We start from the raw sequence: 23,179 nt of genomic DNA on the forward strand, positions 1-23,179 counted from the left end.
TGATGAAGGATTGCCAAGTTTACAGGCCTTTTTTTAGTCCAAATATTTTCTTACACTGATGTCAGAAACAATGAATCTCGTCTCATCTAATTTCTAAAGCTTAAATGAGCCAATAGGATTTCACCTATGGATAAAAGAGCTCATTAAAAATGCACGATATATGAGATTATGAGCATGCATACATCGTAACTTTTTTAATCGTAGGGCGAGCTTGGTTACAATAGCATACTTCTCCTGTTTCTTTATACCTCCATGGTTAAATGCATAACCAGGTAGGTCCTTAAAAGTATCACTTGTTAATTTTTTTTCTTCCGTAAATCAATCATTTCGTCGTATCATTGATATTTTTAAACAGTTTTGTCAACATAATCACTGATAAATGGCAATTTGATTAGAGCAGTAATTTCGTTCTCTTTTGTTTTTTAATAATGCAATGCTTGCTAAATACGTTGCCTTCACATTTAGATACATTTTAACAGGGTACTGTGGTGAAGTTTGAATGTTTTTAAAAATAACAAAGACACGTTTGTAATCTATCGCTTACAGATGGTTAGTGCAGTTTATCTTTCTTTTCAAATTATCAAATATTTAAAATTCTAGTCAAAATGATGTTTTTAAGCGGAAGTTTTTTTACTCCTTCATTAACTGTAAGATACAATCTTATTCAATTTCATTTTCATCTACGTCAAAGTAATCAAACCATAAAGTTAATCGAAGCATTCTGTAGTTTACCAACACTCACTGGCCGTAAGAATGCATTACGAGATAATAGTCATAATATTTTTACAGAAAGTTAATTACTTTAGAGGCGGATACTTCTTAATTATCCTACTCACCGCCGTTTTAAACAAATATCTAACATTTTCATTATTGTGCATATTTTTCTCAATAGACTGTCATTTGATGTTGTCAGAAGTAAAACGAAGAATGAACATGTTGTCTCTTGAGACACTACATATTTATCGCACTATCACTGTTCTCTTGTTCTTTTTATTACTGGGAATAAACTCAGAAAATTCAACCGCTGTTCTTCGACCTGATACACTGCTCAACACAACACTTCACGCCGAACGACTTTTAGAGACACCGTCACCACCAACTCCACAGCACCGACTATCGCCAGCCACCGTTCCACCGACAAACCCTCCACTATTTTTAACAAGTTCTTTACCGTTAGCTTCATCTGGGCAAATAACTACGACATCCACAGTGCCGTTCTCACCACCATCGATACCACCCCCGCCAAGACCCGGAACACCTCCACAACCTGCATCGCCCATTTTTTTACAATACAATCCGTTCCCATTCAAGACATTCTTCAATTCAACTATCTCTGACTTAGAGTTGCATTACGGCTGTAGTAGACGATTGGGTCGATTTGTTGATTATGGACCTTATCCTCTTTGTTGTGACTGTACAGAGGATTGTTGGAAATATAAAACATGCTGCATCGATAAACTATGGAACGAATACCAACTGCCTCCTCTCACCATTGAACAATATGTAAAAAACTTCGAAGACAAAAGTAATACGTATAAAGCGACTTCGTGTGAAAAAGTTTTACCACTTGGCAATCACGAAACCGAAACGATAGACATGGTTGTTGCTTGTCCTCGAGATAGTATCGAGAATCTTCGTCAGAAATGTGTTTTAGGAACTGATGAACAATTCCCTGTTTTGGGAGATGACGAGTATGTTTATAAGAACATGTTTTGTGCTCTTTGTAATCATATCACTCGCTTTGAGTATTTGAACATTTCAGCTGCATGTGTAGCAGTGAATCGTACTCTCAAAGAGTTGACTTTTGAAGAACTTGACCAACAAACAGAATGCATTATTTCAGTCGAGAGAAACTCCATTCAGAAACCAGGTATCAGAACTTGTTTACAAAGAAATATTGAAAATTCGAACTGCAGTGCCGAAGACAAACGTTTATGCCGTTTATACCAAGCAAGCACACATGATGGTTTGAACGTCAACCCTCATTGTTTGAAATGTTCTCAAACGAAACAATTCATATCTCAAGATCAACTGAAATGCCCTTCGCGTTGCAAAGTCGATAAATGGTGTTATCTACCCAATGAAAGAGACCTTTCAAAGTATTCACATAGATTACATTTAACTCCATCCAAAGGGTACATGAAAGTGAAAAAATACATACAAAAATTCCCCATCTGGGAGTTTTTTGGAGTATCAAATGAATTTGAATTTGAGAGGGAGAAAGGATTTGAACAATATTTATGTTCGGGAAGGCGAAAGAGATGTTGTTCTTGTTACGAAGGATGTACGGGAGATTGGTGCTGTGTTGATACATTCTGGAATGAAACTAATCCTGTTAATCTCGAAACATATAAACGCTCTCTCGTCGAAAAAGTTGATAAAGCAGAGAAGTATTCATGTCTACCTGTATACCCTAAAGCAGTCACTTTGGGACATCGAACAAAAAATTCAGCAATGATTCGCATTTGCCCATATGGTTCATCACCTGAGGATCAAAATCTTTGCACGAATATTGACAGAGACGAATCCCTTGCAGCGAGTTTGCCCGTCAAAGGAGACGATGGTCGTTTATACGCAAACTCCTTCTGTGCTAAATGTAATTCAGTCGAAAAATTCGAATTCGTGAACATCAGTGCCGACTGTACAACATATGAGGTGAACTCACCAAGTTCACCAGACTCGAATTTAACCCATAACTCGTTCAAAAACCTAAAAAGTCGAGCGACCAAATGTATCTTTGGAATACCTGGTACCTCGTGGTGTGAAGAAAGGAGAATCCCAGTACCTGCAGGTTGTATTCCATCTCATCCTGATTATTTTCTTTGTCGTTCATACTCAGCAAAGATCAACAACTTTCAAAACTATCATTGTATGAAGTGCGCTTTACAAGACACTGGTAACTTTCTGACTCAATTGAACTATTGTGATAAAAAAGTCTGCAAAGTATGGGAGAACGATTGTAATAAAGGAATAGATGTAGTAAAACCAACGCTTCCAGGGCACACACCAAGACCGCTATACACAAATAAACCGCAACTTTCCTGGTCCCTCTTACTGTCTTTCTCGCGGAGAGCAAGCGGGGGACAAGAACCAACCACAACCATCTGCCCCGACCATCAGCTGTATGATACATTCGAATCGAAATGTGTTCCATTTCGCTGTCCACCCAACTATGTGATAATCGACGGAGGTGGAAAATGTGTTCGTCGCAAGCCTCTACTAACCATTGGTGATGAAGATAAACCAATAGTGGAAACTCGTGGTCTCACAACAGCAAAGACAGATAGAAGTTTTCCGTTCAATAACTTAACAGAATTCTTTATTTCCAATTTCAAGTACGCCCTTTATGTGATCCAACCAAAAACATTCAACGCATCTTCCGTCCAACACAATGCACCTTCCATTATCCCAAAAATCACATTAGAACATTTCGTAGAAGACAATTCTAGAATAGTCTACCGAACTTTGAATACTTCCACATTGCAAATATTCGAGCAGCTCCAATTTAATGCAAATCCAAATACGAGCTTTGTATTGGCACCTTACTTCGACGAGAGGTTGGTATCCAAAAATCATGGCTTAGACTTCTCTAGGGTCTTCCCAGAACACCGAACTTGCGCAAAACCAAAAATTGTCTCCATTGATGAAATTTTATTCAATAAAAACACTGTGTCAAAAACAATGTCATACCGAAATCAATCACTCCATCCATCAAACCTTACTCTTTGGATATCCAAAAGAAGTTCGAATGATTCATTTCAAGAGTACTTCTCAGTTTGTGAAGGATTCTATTTAACAAAACCATGTTTCCGAAAAACTTTGAACAGCTCTGATATCATCAACATTACTGACAATTTGAAATTAATAACCAAATCGCATATTCAGTATACATTCAATGAATATATACCTACGTCTGACGGCTATGAAACTTGCGTTGCAAACAATAAAAACACCTCATCCATTTCGAAAGATAATGATAGATACTATATCATCCGCCAAATCGAGTTTTACATCACAGTCATAGGAACACCTCTTAGCATTGTATGTTACATCTGGATCATCACCACATATTTTATTTTCAAGGATTTGAGAACTGTACCAGGACTAAATAACTGTTTGATGTGTTTATCCTTACTCTTTTCCGACATTTTTTTCCTGTCAACATTGAAAGCTCATGAAGATAAAACATCATGCACCACAGTAGCTGTAGCAATGCATTGGAGCCTTCTATCCGCTTTCTTCTGGGTGTTGATAATTTCATACGATTTAGTGAAACGTTTTGGATCGTTCACTTCCAACTCGAGGGATCGTGAACTAAAAAGAATGTCTTATCGCTCAGCCATGGCGTTTGGTATCCCTCTCGTCATAGTTAGTATTGCTTTGGGACTTGATACATCAGGAGATGTTGCTGTTGGTTACGGAGAGAACCATGTGTGTTGGATTACAAACTTAAACGCTAGGATCGTGTTGTACATTGTACCAACAGCTCTGGTGATTTTGATCGCTCTGTTCACGCTCTCATTCACAGTTTTCAACATCATCAAACAAAAGAGGCGTACGCAAAGCAAACTCGATCATTCCACAGCCAAGAAAACAAAAACATTAGACTATCTCAAAATGGCTATCAAACTTGCATTGATCCTTGGGTTGACTGAGATTTTCGGTTACGTTCAATTGACCAATATTGAGGACAGTCAAAGTAAAGAAAGGACGAATGTTGTGTTCGCTTTTGTTTACTCAGTGTTTCGTTCATTACGTGGAGTGATGTTATGGTTTGTTTATGTGGGAGGACCTCTCTCTAAACGATATCAAAAACGTGTTGTTAGATCACTGAGAAAATATTCCCACAAAAACAGAATGAGAACTCTTGACACTCAAACTTCTGCTGAAACGTCTTATGGTGGAAGTAGCTCTGCAAGCTCAGAATTTTGATTTTCCTTTTTTTAACTCAGTTACTGTATAAATTCTATACAATAGTAAAATCTTTATCTTATTGTATTTCGAAATAATTACAATAGGATAGAATTATTTTTTGTTCAGTAGATAGATATCCAATGCCCACAAGGTAATAGTTAAAATCAACTTCTAATTTTTGAGGTTGATGCTTTATTATGAAACGGTAGTATAGCCTATAATGGGATCCCTCACTGGAAAACGGGCAAATAGCCCACCAGATATGACCTATCCTTCCGCAGCCAAAGTACAGTTGACGCTCTCTAATTCGACGTTCTACTATTCGATCGGCTCCCTTATTCGATGAAATTTAAAATCCCCTTCAACAAAAAACTCTCATAAACGACGCTCCCTTACTCGATAAGCTCCCTTATTCGATGAAAATCCTATTCCCCTTGAAGATCGAATTAGAGAGCGTCAACTGTATTTGTTTTTTGATGCATCGTGCTATTTTGAGAGAAACGAATTAACATGATTATGTATGTGTATTTATGTAACTTATCTTAGGGCGGCATGAAACTTAAAGTTCTAAGCAAAATCAAAGTCTCTTTCTTTTGATTTGTAACTTATTTTAAAATTTTTATTGTAAATATGAAATTTGCTTTATGCAATTGTATTTTTTAACGATGACCTAGTATCTAAAATATTATGAAAAGCTTCTTTCTCCGCGGTCCTTTCTCATTTCTTTCGATTTAGGAAACAACAGCATCAATTAATACACTGACCTTTATTTTTCCCAGGTTTATAAAGGTCAGCTGCATCAGTCACAGTAATTGGGGGGGGGGTTTCAGGGGTCTTAAATACCGTCATATCGACAAAATTTTGGGTCAAATACCGTAATACCGTCGGTGAAGGAAGCCTAATACCGATACCGATATTATATTTATGTTTTTTTCTCGAAAATAATGAATTTTTAGTTATCAAATCTATTGTTAGTAACAAATTAGAAACTGTACAAACAAGTCTTGTACTTTATGAGGCCCCCCAGTCAACCCTTAATTCAGGTATTCACGCACAAATTTTTGCCAATTCACGTATTCACGCGCGCAAAAAAACTATTTTCACGTTCACGCACCAATTTTGCTTTTACATCTTTGGTTAAACGATTGTGACCTTATTGGGCTAAATTTAACCTTTTTATGGTCTCTTTTAAACAGATTGACCTATTCTTATACCAAAACATTATCGCCAATATATAAAATTTTTTGCTAGGTTTGTGACCTTATTCTCGACATCGTCGACTTTTTAGGGACAAGCTGGAGTTTTTACAAGCTCTTATTTGATTTGGTTGGTCGTTAACCAGTAATAAAAAAATTTTGTTACTTTTTCTAAAGAACGCGTCATCTCTATCACTTCAAATGACCAATTAGTGAAGTATCTTATAAAAACTCCAGCTCATCCCACTTTTTAAGGCCTCTTTTACAGCTATTTGAGCTTTCATAAAGCAATATTTTAGGTCTGCCGCGCCAAGGTTACTTGCTTGTTACGGGAGGCAAATGCAAAATTAAGCCTTTCCCCCAATAATTTCTTCCCTGCAGACCCGTAAGATGTCTTTTATATTGAGAATTAATTTAAAATCGAGGTTTGGACCAATCATGGTCTGAGAATCCGTAGACTTCAACACAGGCTTCATAGAGGTGGTGCTGTGGTACAACTAGAATGCGCGAATTTCTAAAGTTTAACCCCCTCTATCGGAGGAAAGAAAATCAATGGAAAATAAGAACGCGAGCGAAGCGAGCGCGAAAATTTTTCGACAATTTTCGCTCTCCTTTGTTATTGAAAAACGGCTATAATACGCTATTGTTAGCCAAGTATGCCTTGTTTGGTCACACAATTTTTGATTTTATTTAACACTGACCATTTGTTGGCAAAAAGAAAAATATGGTACGGCGAGCGACGTACCTGCCGTACCCGGTACGGCGTTCCAAGAGTTTCGCCCAAGAAAAAAAATAAAATTTAGAATGCCTAGATTGCCTGAAAACGCATCATGTGCATCATGATGTGAATTATTTTTTAATCGTTCGATGCTGCACAAGATGTTTTTAGAACTACCTACTTTTACTAAATAAATTATTGAAGGAGTAAATACCGCCTTTACTGTCTCTAAGTTACTGCAGTATCAGTGTATTGTATTGTAGTAGCAATATAAGTGAATACGGAGAGACGAACATATCATTTAGTGCTGACGGAGAAAATTTTATCTAGACTCATTCGTTGGATGCAGTATTTGCATCACAAAAGTTGTCATTAAAAAAATGCGCCCGCAGAAAAATATTGAAAAATATTTGTTTAGATTTTGTAAAGTTTTGCTTATTTTGAATAACCTCACCATGACAATAAGTCAATAGGACACCCAAGATTGTGCGAGCGAAGCGAGCAAGAAAATTTTACTGGTTAAAATAGTGGAATAGACTTATCTTTTTTGAATTTTTTTTTGCATGAAACTCATGAAGAAACTAAAAGGTAAATAGTTTTATACCGAAATACCGTTTTTATTGATAAAAATATCGAAATACCGACAAAAAAACAGGCAATTTACCGATACCGGTAGGAAATGAAATACCGTAATCCCGTCGTTTTTTTCTCGTAATACCGATTTACCGGGGGTAAAAAGGCCCAATACCGTCATACCGTAAAAGTGAAACCCCCCCCCCTAATTGCCACTGGGGATATAACAAAAAGTCAAAATATAGTCTGTATAATATAGTCTGAAAAAATTAGTCTTCTGTTTCAAATTTTTTAAAGCTTTTGATGGAATGATACGTTACCCTAATAAGCTTTACAAAAACAGCTTTAATATTTACTTATGTAAAACTAAAATTAATTTTAAATATTCAAACTAATAAGTTTAAAAATCAGAAAATCAGAAAATCATAAAATCAGAAGATTCAGTTATACTTTCCGTTTCCGTGGACGGATTATCAATCGGTTATAAGTGCCGCTTTATTATGTTCAACGATAACGCTTGTCCTACGTGCGGGATAACCGGCCGAAAACCGCCGTGAGTATCACAACTCGAATAAGTACCAATGTCAATATCTTCTCTGTCAACTCACTCAACATGAAGGTAAAACGTTTAACTTCATGCTGTCAACTTGTCCTCTGGCTGGTACTCAGGGATAGCCGAAAAAGTCAGCATTTTTCAATCAGCCAGGATTTCCGTTTTTTTCCGCTGGAGAGTGATAGCGGAATCTTAGTCCTCGGGAATTGGAGGAAAACTATACCGTATGTGTGCAGACTCCGGGAACACTCATATGGTCCAACCCACGGCATGTACCGCTCTTAAAGGGTAGGTTTTTTGAGACCCTCGAAATGTACTGTAAGGGTGTACTTTTGATGGAGTGCACACAAAGGTTGTATTAGCTGGACAAACTGTAAGGATGTCTTTTGGGGACTGCTGAACTGCAAGTCTGACCAGTAAAAATCTGATGTATTTTTACAATTTTGACTGGCACCCATTTTGATTTTTTTTGCATATTTTGTCGACATCTCAGGCTCATTCTCAAGTGGCTTCTTCAGCAAAAAAAGATGTGAAATCGAACATACTGTAAGGGTCAGAAAAGTTCGGTAAAATGCAACTTTTCACTGCAAAGTGGTGCACTGTAAGTATTTTTTTGGCGGCACATTTACGATAACACACACATTTACATTGCCGTCGTTTAGAAATCGAAGAAAAATCGACCCTTTCTTCAGTGTATTTTCTTGAAATTTTTACGACCATTTTGATTGATTGAGGCAATAAAATGTTCAGATTCTTCAAAGTTTTTCTCACCCTTTGCACCTGTAGAATGCATTTCCTCTCCTGCTCTCGTTTCGGTCATCTCGGAAGCTTAAAAGACGTACCCTTTAAGGGCCGCACCTACGGAATGGTCACAGGGGGGGGGATTAGGCTCATAATGCTGGTCCGGACTAGTAGTCTTGGGTCGGGTCGCTTACATCGTGGGAGCCTCTCTTTCATTTTATTCGTCCTCAATTTAATCTGATTAATCAATCTGGTCTCCAAAATATTATCATCCTTCTTTGTGGGTCCGCCGTCCTTCGAGAGTCGATGTTCGTCCACCGTCCCTCGAGAGTCGACGTGCCGCTGGCTCTTGAGAGTCGTCCGACGACGACGACTCTCGAGGGACGGTGGACGTACGACAAGTCTCGAGGGGACGGCGGGTGGACGAGGACTCTCGATGGATGGATGATATCTTAAAGACCAGATCTAATCAATTAGACTAAATTGAAGACCGACAAAAATGAAAGAGAGGCTCCAATACATCATAGTTAAACCAAAATTTACGGAAAATGTTATCATAACTCGTTTTTTCGTAGCTCAAAATAATAACTCGAAAAAAAATAACTCGACCTCACTTTCTGCGGACCGGATAACTTTTCCGACGGCCAATTTTCCGCGAGCCGGATGACTATTTCGGCGGCCAGACGACTATTCCACCGGCCGGATGACTATTCCGACGGCCAAGGAACTATTTCGACGGCCGAATTTCCGGCGAATTCTGACCCTGACCCTCCCTGATACCTCCATTTGAATAAGTACCCTCCCCCTGGGGTAAGATAGTGAATGAATTAGCAGAAGTATATCAGGGGGGATCGGGTTCAATAATCCGAAATGATAAGCCGTCGTCGAACATAGAGGTCGTCGTCGCCGCGCATAGAGGCCGTGGTCGGACATAGAGGTCGTCGCCGGACATAGAGGTCGTGGTCGGACATAGAAGTCGTCGTCGTTCATAGAGGTCTCAGCCCAATTTTTTTCGGTCTTTATTTTATAAGTTCTGGTCTGGAAATTTGACAACACAGTCTTCAAAATAACACCTTATCGTATTTGTGTATAGCAAAGTCACGTCTTCTTCGATAACATAGAGGTCTTGGCCGGACATAGAGGTCGTCGTCGAACATAGAGGTCTTGGCCGGACATAGAGGTCGTCGTCGAACATAGAGGTCTTGGCCGGACATAGAGGTCTTGGCCGGACATAGAGGTCGTCGTCGAACATAGAGGTCTTGGCCGGACATAGAGGTCGTCGTCGAACATAGAGGTCTTGGCCGGACATAGAGGTCGTCGTCGAACATAGAGGTCTTGGCCGGACATAGAAGTCGCCGTCGAACAACGGGATGGTCACTTAGAGCTTTTTGATAGACTGGATGACGCAGATAAGTGGCCATTCTGATTTCTATTCTGCCCAGCCAGACTCTAAAGTCGTCTGGAAGATTTCAGATGTTTTGGAAATTAATCAATGATCAATGAATGGGGTGATGATTTTTTTTTCAATATAAGTCATTGTAGGCATTTCTGTTGGTTCTTCGCTTCGTTTTTAGCCAAGCAAGCTCGACGCTCGCTAATGCTTCTTACTCGATGTCTTGAAATTGCCATCGAGCGCGAAGTAAGAAGCAAGCGAAGAAGCAAGCGAGCGTCGAGCTTGCTTGGCTACTTCGTTTTCAATTCTAAAAAGTTTTTTTGTTATTTTGAAATTTTGGTAAAAATGGCGTTTGCGTCAATAGCTCCTAGTCTACAAATTTTTCAAAAAGCAATTCCATTTTTCGCTAAGGATTTTTCGAAATCCAGGAGGGCAAAAGATTTTCAAACTTAAAATAGTTGAAAAGCACAATTTTGAATTTTTCGACAATTTTTCAATTTAAATGGACAGTAAAGGCATCTTTCGAATGTTTGCAAGGCTCTCTTCTAAAATTGTGCCCGAGTTTTTTTTATTGCTGAGGAAAAAAAGTTGCTAATTTGGATTTGAGGCGTCAGGATTGCTAAGCAAATTGCTTAATTTTTTGGGCCATTTTGAGGCCTGAGCCCTTAGCAACCCGGTTGCTTATAAAAAATGTGTACCGCAAGTATTTTTCTAGATCAATCCGCTGTTTTTCCTGGGCTCCGTTGAGGCTGCTGTCCTGTTGATGAAACAATAAAAATTCCATCTTCTTTCTTTCTCATTCCACAGTTCAGCTGCTTTCTTCATTTCTTTTCATCAAGCACCGTCTCTTTTCAATTTCAAAACAACAATGATTTTATTTTTCAAAGAGAGTCAACATTCGAATTCAGAGTCAACATTCGAAAGTCTTTGCCCGAGTCGATGCAACGACTTCTTGAAAAACGAGCGTTTGAACGCTTCTTGAACGCTTCCAGCCCGCGCTGATTTTCCGATCTCTTCTTTAAATTTCTTAATTTAAACATTAGGGAGATAATCAGAACAGAAACTCGCCCGAAGATTATCTCCGTACCTATTTAGATCTGGTATACATCCTCTACACTAAAAACCAATTGTTCCAAATTTACGGAAGCGACGGATAGAAATGTATGAGAAAGTGTGCCGCCTGATGGATCGAAATGATGTTTTCGGTACCTCAGTTGCTTTAAGTGCGTTTTCATCTCTTTGAGAATATCAATTTACTAGCAATTTTGAAAACCCTATAACTTTTGAGTCATATTATTTTTTGGTTTATTTTTTTTAGCTATCGACAAATAATATGACGAAGTTACTTTTGCTTTAAAAATATTTGTATTATTGTTTTTATTTACTCCAGGAAATGGCTTTTAAGTCAAAAAACATACATTTTTTTCGATATTTTGGCTGTTCCGCTACCCTAATTTTTTGTTTTATGCTTAGATATTTTCACAAGTTATTCTATAGATGTGTAGGTTATTGAATCAAACTGGCGAACACAAAAAAAATATTGACTCCAGTCAAATATAGAGGGACAAAGGTCATGATAATGCAATTAGGCGACATAAAACAGCTTTTTTCGACTCTTTTAAAATATATTTTTTGAGTTCGCCAGTTAGATTCGTAAAAATTAAATAATTGGCTACCTGAATGACCAAAAAAAAATTGAAATATCTTAAGATTTGACTAGCGGAAGACAGGGTATAAGTATGTACCCTACCTTTTTGAGTGGTCATTTCATATAATCTCCCTTTCCATGTTTGAAAATACGTTTTGTGATTTTCTCTTTACAGTATGCAGCACTAATTGAATTTAATACAAAAGACTTGTTTAACAAATTTAGTAGTAAACATCTCTAGTAAACAAAATGAGAACTTCCAATATACAATTTCGAGAAGCGTCTTCTTGCAAAGTAAAAAGTTACTGAGGCGTGACAACACGCACTTAAAGAAACTGAGACCGTAGAAAACGCACATCAAGTTTTCCTTGGCGCTCCCCTGGTATATAGAATTTAAAGGTACATGCACACGCACGATAGCAAAACTGCTTCGCTCATGTATATTCGCTTCGCAAAAACCACCCTGAGCAAGAACCACCCCGCCAGATAAACCGCATTCGTTGATGCGAACCGCCCCGGCGAATTCTATGTTCGACGGCGACTTCTATGTCCGGCCAAGACCTCTATGTTCGACGACGACCTCTATGTCCGGCCAAGACCTCTATGTCGACGACGACCTCTATGTCCGGCCAAGACCTCTATGTTCGACGACGACCTCTATGTCCGGCCAAGACCTCTATGTTCGACGACGACGAACCTCTATGTCCGGCCAAGACCTCTATGTCCGGCCAAGACCTCTATGTTCGCGACGACCTCTATTCCGGCCAAGACCTCTATGTTCGACGACGACCTCTATGTCCGGCCAAGACCTCTATGTTCGACGACGACCTCTATGTCCGGCCAAGACCTCTATGTTCGACGACGACCTCTATGTCCGGCCAAGACCTCTATGTCCGGCCAAGACCTCTATGTTCGACGACGACCTCTATATGTCCGGCCAAGACCTCTATGTTCGACGACGACCTCTATGTCCGGCCAAGACCTCTATGTTATCGAAGAAGACGACGTTCTGCCGTGACTTTGCTATACACAAATACGATAAGGTGTTATTTTGAAGACTGTGTTGTCAAATTTCCAGACCAGAACTTATAAAATAAAGACCGAAAAAAATTGGGCTGAGACCTCTATGAACGACGACGACTTCTATGTCCGACCACGACCTTATCTGGCACCCGATGTAGAAATTTTCTTCCGACACGCTAAAGCTCTGAAGGTATCCCACGAGCGAAAGAAGTCAATCTCAAGCTTTTTCGTCGGGATTTATCTATAGGAATATTCTGACAATTAGGCTAGGTGATAATTAGATTGATAATTACTTTTAAATAATATATATTATCCAGGTTTTCAAGTAAAAAAATCAAACTCAAACTCATGGTATCAACCCAAAACTTCTCTCAAGTTTAATGTTCCATACGCGAAAGTTTTTCAAGCAAATAAAAGAGAAAATTCTTGGGTTTCGACCGCTAGGATATCTTGTTTCGTTCGTGGGCTATCAAAACAAAAGAATCATTCAACTGTGAGTTTGTTCACCTGCGTTGGGTTTCGGTCGCTAAAAAATCCCCCTTCCATTTCCAACATGGGTTTCGACCGGTAAAATGGGTTTCGGCCGTTAGGTTGGGCTTCGACCGCTAAGCTGGGTTTCGACCGCTGAAGTTGGGTTTAGACCGCTGACGGAAAAAAAATACGCCGCGGCGACGACGACCTCTATGTTCGACGACGGCTTATCATTTCGGATTATTGAACCCGATCCCCCCTGATAGAAGTAGGGAGTGGCACTCAAGGGTGCGTACTCGGGGCTCCATAATAAGGCCAAATACCAGCCAAATACCACTTTGTTGACATTTCGCCCTTGACAGCATAACTCGCTTACCTTTCACCTAAACTGAATTCCATATTCTTTATCGACTGTGTCAGCGAGACATTTCAAAATGGTAGAGGAAAAAGTTCGATTCATCACAGTTTAACACGCTTGCTCGCTTGGCTGATCGATCATTGATCTTGATGTAGATTTTACAGATTTAGTTTTTTGACACTGAAAGAATTTCTAGTTTTGGTAACTCTGTTTAATGTAGGTATGGATATTGAAATATTATCAACTATAATTATTTTAATAAATTAAGTTTGGTTGCAGAATGATGTCTATTCAGGCTCTGGCAATATGTCACACATAAAAAGCCCTTTAGTGTTACTGTTAGTTACAAAGTTTGCGAACAAACTTCTGTTGTTGTCTTTAGTGTCATACCATGAGATCAGGTAACTTGCATCAGTGGAGGCTAACATGCATAGCCCTCAATTGAATGACCTGGCTGGTCATTAAACAACCCTGTCGACGCACTGCCGCACAGTCAGACAGTCTGCTGATGGTGTGTTTGTCCAGAGGATGTCAACCAAACGTTAGGCCAGGCCCGATTGAATACACCTTTCCCGTAATTTGCAAAACTAATGCGCGCGTTTGGGCTCTCTGGAGGTAAACAAACCCGTTTTTGCCTGCGTTTTCTTAGGGGAGACGTCCATATTCAAAGTCGCCACGCGTAACGGGAAAAGACCGTTAGTGGGTAGGTATATCGGAATGTTGAGAGTTAGCTGTGGCATTGATGACCAAAATGAAACTCCACTAAAAATTCCAAGTAAAAAATCAAAAATCGCTTATCGTAGCGCTCACTTCTTCGCTTTTTCCTTTAGCATATGCTATCCAAAATCCTTTCCCTGAGCAATTTAGGGGTAGTTTCAGAGTATAACATTCTTGCTTTGGGAGTTTTAAAAACAAAGGCCGTTTAAAAATTGTGATGGAATTCGGCCGTTGTAAACCTCTGAAAATGGCGACTTTTGTAGCGGGCCGTTTGTTTTGATTTTAGCGGGAATGAAAGCTTCAGTAAAATTTTGGTCAAATCATGAAGACCGTTAAAGTGGTGGGTAGGTATGTTTTGAAAGTAACGGTCTTTTCCCGTTACGCGTGGCGACTTTGAATATGGACGTCGCCCCTTAGGGAAAGTTGGTTTGAGCTTTTCTTAAGTTCTGTCGAACAAAATCCCCTCAAATTTTAGTATGTTCAATCTATTCATGATATTATACCACCCTAAAAATCTTTTGCCAAAAGAAGATCGCTATCAAAAGTTAGAAGCTGATAACCCACTTTCCCTAACCCCTAGGGGGCGAGGGCCCTCGCAGGCAAAAACGCATCCGTTTTATACACAACAACGGTGGAACGCACATTTTCCCAGGCCATTTCTGAGAAGTTTGAATTACGGGAAAGGTGTACTGATAGTTTGATTTGTGTCCTCCGACCGACTCTTAAGTTTTTTAGAAAAAGTGTTTCACTTTGAATTGGAAAAACCTAAAAAATTTTACCTCCTTCTCAGGCCAACCCTAAAAAAATTTTCGTTTTCGGTCCACCGGCCGGGTGAATTTTTTTTTCGTCGTCACCCGGTCGCAGAACACAGTCAAAAATTGTGTGACATTTTTGGAAAGTCAAAAAATTGCTTTTTGCTTAGAATGAGGCCTACTCGAGGCATATTTAAATTTTGAGCAATTTTGCTTCAGTAGGTATTGATTTATAAGCTTTAGAATGAGGTAACCTCATTTGGGTAACCTCAATTTAACCACATCATATTTCTAAGTATTACTCAGGATTGAAGTAACCTCTTAAATTCGCGTTTCTTCTAAAACAACGAGAAATTTCTATACTTGAGTTCTTCGAAGTTTTGATATGGTAACCTCAAAATTCCACCAGATATGGTATCAGATATGACAGAAGGTAGAAATGTCACAAAACCCCCTTTATTTCTGACTGTGTTCCGCATTTTTTTTCTCATAAAGGCAACTACTTTTTTATTTTCTGGTTTACGGACATTATGAGGAAAATTTTTGGACAGGAGGATGGAAAAAAAATAAAAATAAAATTGATGTTTTAAATTTTTTTTATTTTCTTTTTAAAAATCTGAAATCGGAGGAAATAATAAAATAATTTTTTATGAAATTTCCTAAAGTAACAATTTTTTAGATTTAAAGACAAAAGAATAAAGTGCAAGATGTTGTTATAGATAGAGTCTATGGATAAAATAAACTGAAATATAAAAATGTACACATAAAGACTGATATACACATATATGTAAGATTGACATAGGTTCCCATTTAGGATTCACCCTGAGGGTTCCCACTTTAGGGTTCCCACTTAGGTTCCCCTATCCCACTATTTTTATATCTACTTTTGAATTTTAACAATCAAATAAGGGACTTTGAATAAAAGCAATTTCAAAAAAAAGAAAAAAAATGAAGAAAATTGACTGTGTACACAAAGAGTTATACAATTTAGTTGTTTTTTGTGGATAGCTAAGGGAAGGATCAAAGTATCTTTACATTACATTTCTTTCTTCTTTTTTGAAGGTCGGAGAAGAAAAAGTAAATAAAATTTTTTGAAATCTCCATTTTATTTTTCTTTTATTTTGGCAAAAATAACGTCGGCGGATCCGTAAACCAATAAATAAAAAAGTATTTGCCTAAGAACCAAATAGATAACAGATGAAACTTTCTTTATAAAAACCTTTGCTCATGACTCATTCAAACTGTTTAATCGTTCCTATATAACACTCTTCAAAAAGTTTGTTTATTTAGCATGCTTTCTGGACGTTAAAGATCAAATAAATAATGTTATGCATATTAAATCTATTCATTAGAATGAAAAGTTAGTTGATTCTTAGAAAAAAAAATCACAAAGTACAGCTTATTGTAATTAATAGCAACACATTTCTTTCAGTGAAAGAATAACAAAACATAAAGACAGAATGTGGGGCAACACTAACAGCCAGAGCAGAGAGATGATTTTTATCTTCCTAATTTTTTTTATTAGAAATTGTGAAAAGGACCAAAAAAAAAAATTTTCCCGGCCGCCCGCATGACTTTTTTTTTTGTCACCCGGTGGACCGGAAACGAAAAATTTTTTAGGCCTCACCACATGATCTCTGCGGTTCTTTTTTAACTGACTGCTTTGATTCTTCTATAAACAACATCCATTTCGCACACAGAAAATGTCCTGGTGTAACCCGTACTTGAAATAAATATTTAGCACCTAAAAGCAGAGAGTGGCAGCTGTATTCCTTTAAACACGCGCCTTGAACGCCTTAAACTCCAACTAGAACTTATCTTGTGATGGTGGCGCGTGCCTTTGTGGATTCGGGCTTTAGGCTATTTCTTTACATTCGTGGTTAAATTCCAAGATTGCACGATTGCTTGAGGAATTTCAAAAGTTGAGGTTTTTGGTGGGAAAATGCAAAAAAAAGGTTCCAGTTTTAGCTACCGACCGACCGACCGACCCATTTTTCAAAGCTTCTAGGACACGAACCAAACAATCAATTGGCCCTGTTCTTATTGAACCAATTTTCGTAATCTAATTAAACGATAACTGAACCAAATCAAACAATAATCGAACTTTACCAGAAAGTACTGGTCGATTATAGTTTGATAACAATATATTGTTTGATTAAGTTTGTTTAGAGTTCAAATAGAGTTATTAGTTTGTAGATTTTAAATAACGCTGTTTGTTTTACGGGGTGGGCGCCAACTCCTTCTGCCCCACCCTGATGGTGCATTTGTGGCCACCCCTGAGAACGAATGGTGGTCAAGGTCTAGGGAATTTAAATCCAATACATCAAACAGTTATATATCAAACACAATTGAATTATATGATCACGCATGAGCCAGAAACTGAAAATGAAAATATTAACTAAACTCATGAAAACTGTGAAATAAATTTTTTTGGTTTTTCTAATTTTATAATTTTTATGGAAACATATTCAACGATACCAAGGTTGCATTACAATGACAAATTGATTTCAGTCAAGCAAAACATTTATTACCCTTTCAATGACGTCATTTAGGACCCAAATGACGTCACAAAACATTAAATTTGCAATATTTTTGGTTTTCAAGTTCATCCATTTAGAGTGGTAATTTTTCGTTGTTTGGGCTTACAAATTACAAATCAGATCTTTTTACCCTCCCCACCATCCAAAGGGCTTATGATGCGTTCAGCTTATCTATTCCTCGGCGGGTGCTTTCAGTTATCATCATCATCATCAATATTTTAGTTTATACTTGTAAATTATAGTTTTCTTTATTTTCACTTTTTCTCTTTTAAAACATTTAATTGTTTTTACCTGTAGACACTTGTTTTATTAAAAAAGTGAGGTTATTTTATTTCTAGGCAAAGTCGTAGTTCGTCTACTTTTGTTTTTTGATTTTCCCAAATACCTACTTTCGGAAAACTTGTTTTGGCAAAGTTTATTCATCGAACATAGTTTTTCAAATCTAATTTATGATTTTTGGAGATAGAGGCTTAAAATTAATTAATTAAATTCAATTACTGAACCGCATCAAACAGTTATCGAACCGAGAAATCCTGGTAAAGTTTAGTTAATATTTTCATTTTCAGTTTCTGGCTCATGAGTGATAAATACTCAAGAATGCTTGAAATACTAAATTTCCAAACAAACGATCGCGATTTATTTGAGTGAAAAGGAAAAAGCAGGTGCCTTATTTTGTTTTTGTGAGCAACTTTGAGAGTTTTTGTGTGTAAATAAAGAAGTTACTAATTCTATGTAAATTATAATTTCTTTTGGAAATTTCACAATGCATCTGACAAATTTTTTGAAGGCACCAAAAGTAATTGGGTCGGACATGATGTCCGACTAGAATCGATTTGGGTAGGATATTTCAGCAATTGGGTCGGACAATGTCCGATGTCCGACCGTTATTTCGAGCCCTGTGAGCCGCCGGGGGTACTTAACAATAAGAGAGATTTTAAGATTAATTTTGAAATGCTTATTTTTTCCATAAATTTAGGCGATACTCAACAAAAAATAAGGTGGTTTTAAACAAATCTTTGACAAGTTGGCGTTTCTTTCTGTTCTAATGTATGCAAATCACATCAAAAAAAGAATATATTTCTGCCTTTACTTTCACTTTTGCTTTCGTGTTACGTGAATCTGATTGGATGAATACCGGCTTTTAACAATTTCTTATTGGCTGTAAATCTTTAGCTTCAGGATTCTGATTGGATCATTTCCCGCACCACATTTGAATTTTGATTGGTTGAAAGCTTCTGAGCATGAATTCTGATTGGATGAATACCTGAAAAGTAAACAATAGTATGTAAGTATTTTGCTTATCAAAACCTAAAGATTTCCAGGGGGTTTTATTTACTTTGTATGACAATAATTAGGCCTACAAAACACCGAGAAAAAAAAGCCAACATAGAACAGGTGTATTTTGTAATGCAGAATATGATAGTGTGAATCTTTTTGAAATTCTATGCTAGGATTTTTTCTCAATACCCCGTAACTATGCCCAGGGTACCCGTCGCTAAGACCTTATGTTAAAAACGAAAGCAATTACGGCAAAAATTTATCAAAATTAGCGATTTTTGTAATACCTCATTGATACTTGACTGTATAAGATGTATCTCCTAATCATAAAAGTGGTGTAATGCATAATTATGTTTAATATCATTATTAAATTTGAGATTACACATCCTATCTTTATTTTATCATAAGTAAAATTGTATAACAGTCATTTCAAATGTCTCCAAAAGGCCAATATTTACTCACCATTTATGAACATGTCCTTTACGGCTTTTGTATTCAGTCATATACACACCAGGATGACTGTTTGGTGGTAGGCAGCTTTTGTCTTTAGAAGTTAATTGATTGAAGAAGCTCTACTCCTGGTTAGTTTATCGAGCACTCTTTGAATATGATTTCACCTTGTTTGATTGGTTTTTAGGAGGTTTTGTAAAACCTCCTGTAAATTATCGAATAGAAATAGAAATAGAAATAGAAATAGAAATTACTAATGTTTTGAGATTTGATCCGCTTTTGAGTACAGTTCTGTACCAAGCATTAAAGCTCAGATATCCAGGCTACAAGAACTGAAATTACTGGGTAAGAAATGAATGTCTGTTTTAATGTGTTTAGAGGCGTGAGGAATTTCAGTTAATAACAATTCTGGTCAGTTGTTTGTATATTTCAAGTCCGTAAAGTTGAATCTATTTTCAGTATATAAGTGGTAAATCAGCAATAAAAAATATAGACTGTGAACAAAGTTTATCACCTGAATTTCCAGGCTTAGTTGATGATGATAATGAATCTGATTGTTCTCAAAATTCAAATTTTGATTTGTGATATTTTATTATAAAATGCCATGGTCCTGATGAGTGCTCATTTGATAAACTTCATCAACTTTACACTGTTAAATTTGATTTTATATTTTTAGCAATAATGGCATATCACTGTAAAGATAAGTTTCTTACAACATCAAGAGATACTTACAGAGATCCTATAAAGTAATTTGATTATAAATATTATAAACCAAAGGAAAGTTTTAATAATCAGCTTTCTATCCCAAATAAATCATCAACTTTGGAATGGTTCCAAGATCACCGTCGAACAAATGTGGAAGAGCAAACACTTAGAAAAAATCTGAGAACATTTCAGGGAAATGTCCGACCAACTGACTACAGTGATAAGCCGGATATTGCATTAGGCGCAAGACACAATCATCGTGAATCGTTGTTCCCAGTAGTACAAAACAAACCTTTGTACATGGTCGAAAATATGCACGTAAAGAATAAAACAGACTTTTACAATGGAGTTCAACTTCAGAGAGATCAATACCGTGACACAACTGGTTTGAAACATGAGAAGATCAAGGACTTCTACTTTCCCTTTACTGCTGATGAAACATTTGAAAGGCGCCATAAGAGCTCCTCATATATCACCGATTTCCCCTCATACACAGTTGCCGCCAAAGAATTTGTTCGTTGAATATGTATGCACGTTTTTTAGTTACAGTTTGTCTCATTCATTATTGAACTAGGCAAACTTTGGGGAAAACAATTCAAGTTCCTTTAATGGTCCATAAAATGTAGTCTTAAAAACTTTTTTTGCATAATTTAATATTATTTTACAATAAATTGAAAATTTTTTAATGCTTAATTTTATTTGTCTTTTTATTACTCGTAGATTCATATTTCATAATGGTCACCTATATTTGATGTCAATACTCTTGAAAAATTTAACTTTATTTTTAATTATATTTTTTGTAGATAATTATGATCTCTTTGTAATTTGTAATTTGTACTTTGTAATTCTTTAATTGGAAACTATTTATATTCACAATTTTATTTTTTTATACTTATGTTACACCTGGTTACACCACTTTCAAAATACATTTACCTCTTTTTCCTTTTTCAATACGTTCAACCTAATGATGTTTTATTAGAGCAAATTTTCTTATAAGATGTATTTCCTCCTTCTGTGATTTTCTACGTCTTCTTCTTACACTCCATGCTTGTCACCTATTTTACTAATTTTTCACTCACAGATGGAAGAAACAAGTGAAACAAACGATAATAACGAAAACAAAAAAAGTGAAAATAAGGATAGTGAATATGAAGAAAATGAAATTGCAGAGCACGTGGAAATATCCGATGATGTAAAGGTTGTTATTGTATTTCCTTAAGACGTTTTTTTATAAGAATATAGTTTATAAGAAATAAGCCAAAAATTAAGAATATGCTATAAGAATATCACCATCATAGAAGTTGATAACAGAACCTAAGAATGCCATTTTGTAGAGCACTTTTAAGTGTAAATTGTCAATATCATAAAGTAAGGTACAATGCTTTCACAAAAAATGCCATTTTATGCTTCATCTGTGTATTACATGCTATAAAAATTTAGATTGAATTTCGGCCCTAACATAAGAATATACCGTAAGAATATTTAAGATGATTTTTCCCAAAAAGTTAAGAATATCACCATGATGAAATGGAAAAGCAATATTCTTATAAAAAAGCCTGTATTCTTTTTAAAGAGGCAGCAAACCGTTTTTTCGTTACCATTGTAATACACCTTTTCGACCCTGGGTGCGTGTCACTTTATAATTTAATTTACCACCCTAAACTCGACCCAATCCTTTTTTACACTTTTTTCTATTGTCTTTAGGCACAAAAAAGAGACTGGGACGGTTTTAAGGAAGTAAGGCAATAGGCAGCTACGATCGAAAATGTGTATTTTCTTTTTCTTTCTACATATAAGCCGACTATCTAATTTACTAACTTCAATTCATCTTACAGGATGTAGATGATGAGTATGAAGTAGCTGAAGATGAGCAAATAGTGAAAGAACTTATTGAAGATGGTCTCTCTCAAGTTGGTCATTCTGCTTCAGGGACGAATCAAGTCTATCTAAACCTCACTTTACAGGTACGTTCAAGTTTACAGTTCTTCAAATGAGTTAAAATTTGAGTGCATTCTGTTTGTCTGTGTATCTTTCAATCTTTTTAAGGAAACTTTGGGGTAGGCTAGAGGTTTAAATTTAGCACAGTTGATCGCTAGGTGAGGCCTAGAAGTTGTTTTTCACTTTTTCAAAGTTTTTTGGACCTACCCCGGTGGAGGTCCTATAAATTAACCTTTGTCCGTCCGTCCGTTAGTTACCAGCTTTTCTCGAGATTGGCTCATTAGTTTTTTCTGATTTTTTGCACAATGATGCAAAATGGCAATGCCCAAAATGTGACGGAGCCCGATTTTCGAAAAAAAAATTTTTTGGGCAAATTTGGGCCAAAAAACGGCTAAAAAACAGGTTTTTTGGACTTTGTGAAAAATTGGATCATTAATTTTTTCTGATTTTTTGCATGAAAGTAGGGTACCACCATAGGTAAAAGATGGCTCAAGCAGATTTTTGCAAAAAAATTTATTTGGCTTAAAAAACACATGTTTATCTATAAGAATTACTATTAATAAGCATACATTAATGTTCTTAGTCAAATTACTCAATTTTTTTTGAGATAGATGTTTTTTCTGCTCAAGAGGGCTTACTTTTGAAGAATATGTGTGTTTAGACAGGAAATTTGGGTTGCTTGGCGTGTTTTTATAGAAAAACTGGCCAAATTTGATATTTTTTTATAAGCACATTATCAATTACTTAGGTATTGGCTTTTCTCGAGATTGGCTCTTTCATTCTTTATGATTTTGTGCACAAAGATGCATAACTATAAACCCTTGAATGTGACAGAACCCGATTTTAGAAAAAAAATGTTTTTGGGCAAATTTGGGCCAAAAAACGGTTAAAAAACAGGTTTTTTGGACTTTGTGAAAAATTGGATCATTAATTTTTTCTAATTTTTTGCACAAAAGTAGGGTACCATCATAGGTAAAAGATGGCTTAAGCAGATTTTTGCAAAATAAATTTGTTGGCTCAAAAAACGCATGTTTATCTATAAGAATCACTATTAATAAGCATACATCAATGTTCTTAGTCAAATTACTCAATTTTTTTTATGAGATAGATGTTTTTCTTTTCTCACGAGTGTTTAGATAGGAAATTTTGGTTGTTTGGTATGTTTTTATAGAAAAACTGGCCAAATTCAATATTTTTTTATAAGCACATTA

The 23,179-nt window shown here is 36.6% G+C and overlaps 2 protein-coding genes across 3 annotated transcripts in view; both read left to right on the forward strand.

The window, feature by feature from the left end:
- Nucleotides 1–483: 483 nt before the first annotated feature.
- LOC136809474 (uncharacterized) lies at nt 484–5,249 on the forward strand. The gene is made up of 2 exons (XM_067066015.1): nt 484–549; nt 893–5,249. Exon 2 carries the CDS (start codon nt 904–906, stop codon nt 4,930–4,932), a length of 4,029 nt encoding a protein of 1,342 aa, XP_066922116.1. The 5' UTR covers nt 484–549; nt 893–903; the 3' UTR covers nt 4,933–5,249.
- An 8,467-nt stretch (nt 5,250–13,716) lies between these two features.
- The window catches only part of LOC136809718 (leucine-rich repeat and guanylate kinase domain-containing protein-like), a 29,804-nt gene continuing 20,341 nt past the window's right edge, over nt 13,717–23,179 (forward strand). Inside the window, exons 1-3 of one of the 2 annotated variants that reach the window (XM_067066261.1) lie at nt 13,717–13,808; nt 21,112–21,228; nt 21,866–21,994. In XM_067066261.1, the coding sequence (XP_066922362.1) occupies nt 21,112–21,228; nt 21,866–21,994 (246 nt within the window). In that variant the 5' untranslated portion in view covers nt 13,717–13,808. The remainder of the gene's footprint in view (nt 13,809–21,111; nt 21,229–21,865; nt 21,995–23,179) is intronic. The other variant, XM_067066270.1, reaches the window with a different exon arrangement.

The sequence above is a fragment of the Clytia hemisphaerica genome, unplaced genomic scaffold (genome assembly GCF_902728285.1).
Source record: "Clytia hemisphaerica strain Z4C2 unplaced genomic scaffold, Clytia hemisphaerica genome assembly, whole genome shotgun sequence".
Lineage (NCBI taxonomy): Eukaryota > Metazoa > Cnidaria > Hydrozoa > Leptothecata > Clytiidae > Clytia > Clytia hemisphaerica.

Excerpts from the sequence above, each read along its gene's own strand:
- LOC136809474 (XM_067066015.1), top strand. The coding sequence starts at position 904 with ATGTTGTCAGAAGTAAAACGAAGAATGAACATGTTGTCTCTTGAGACA.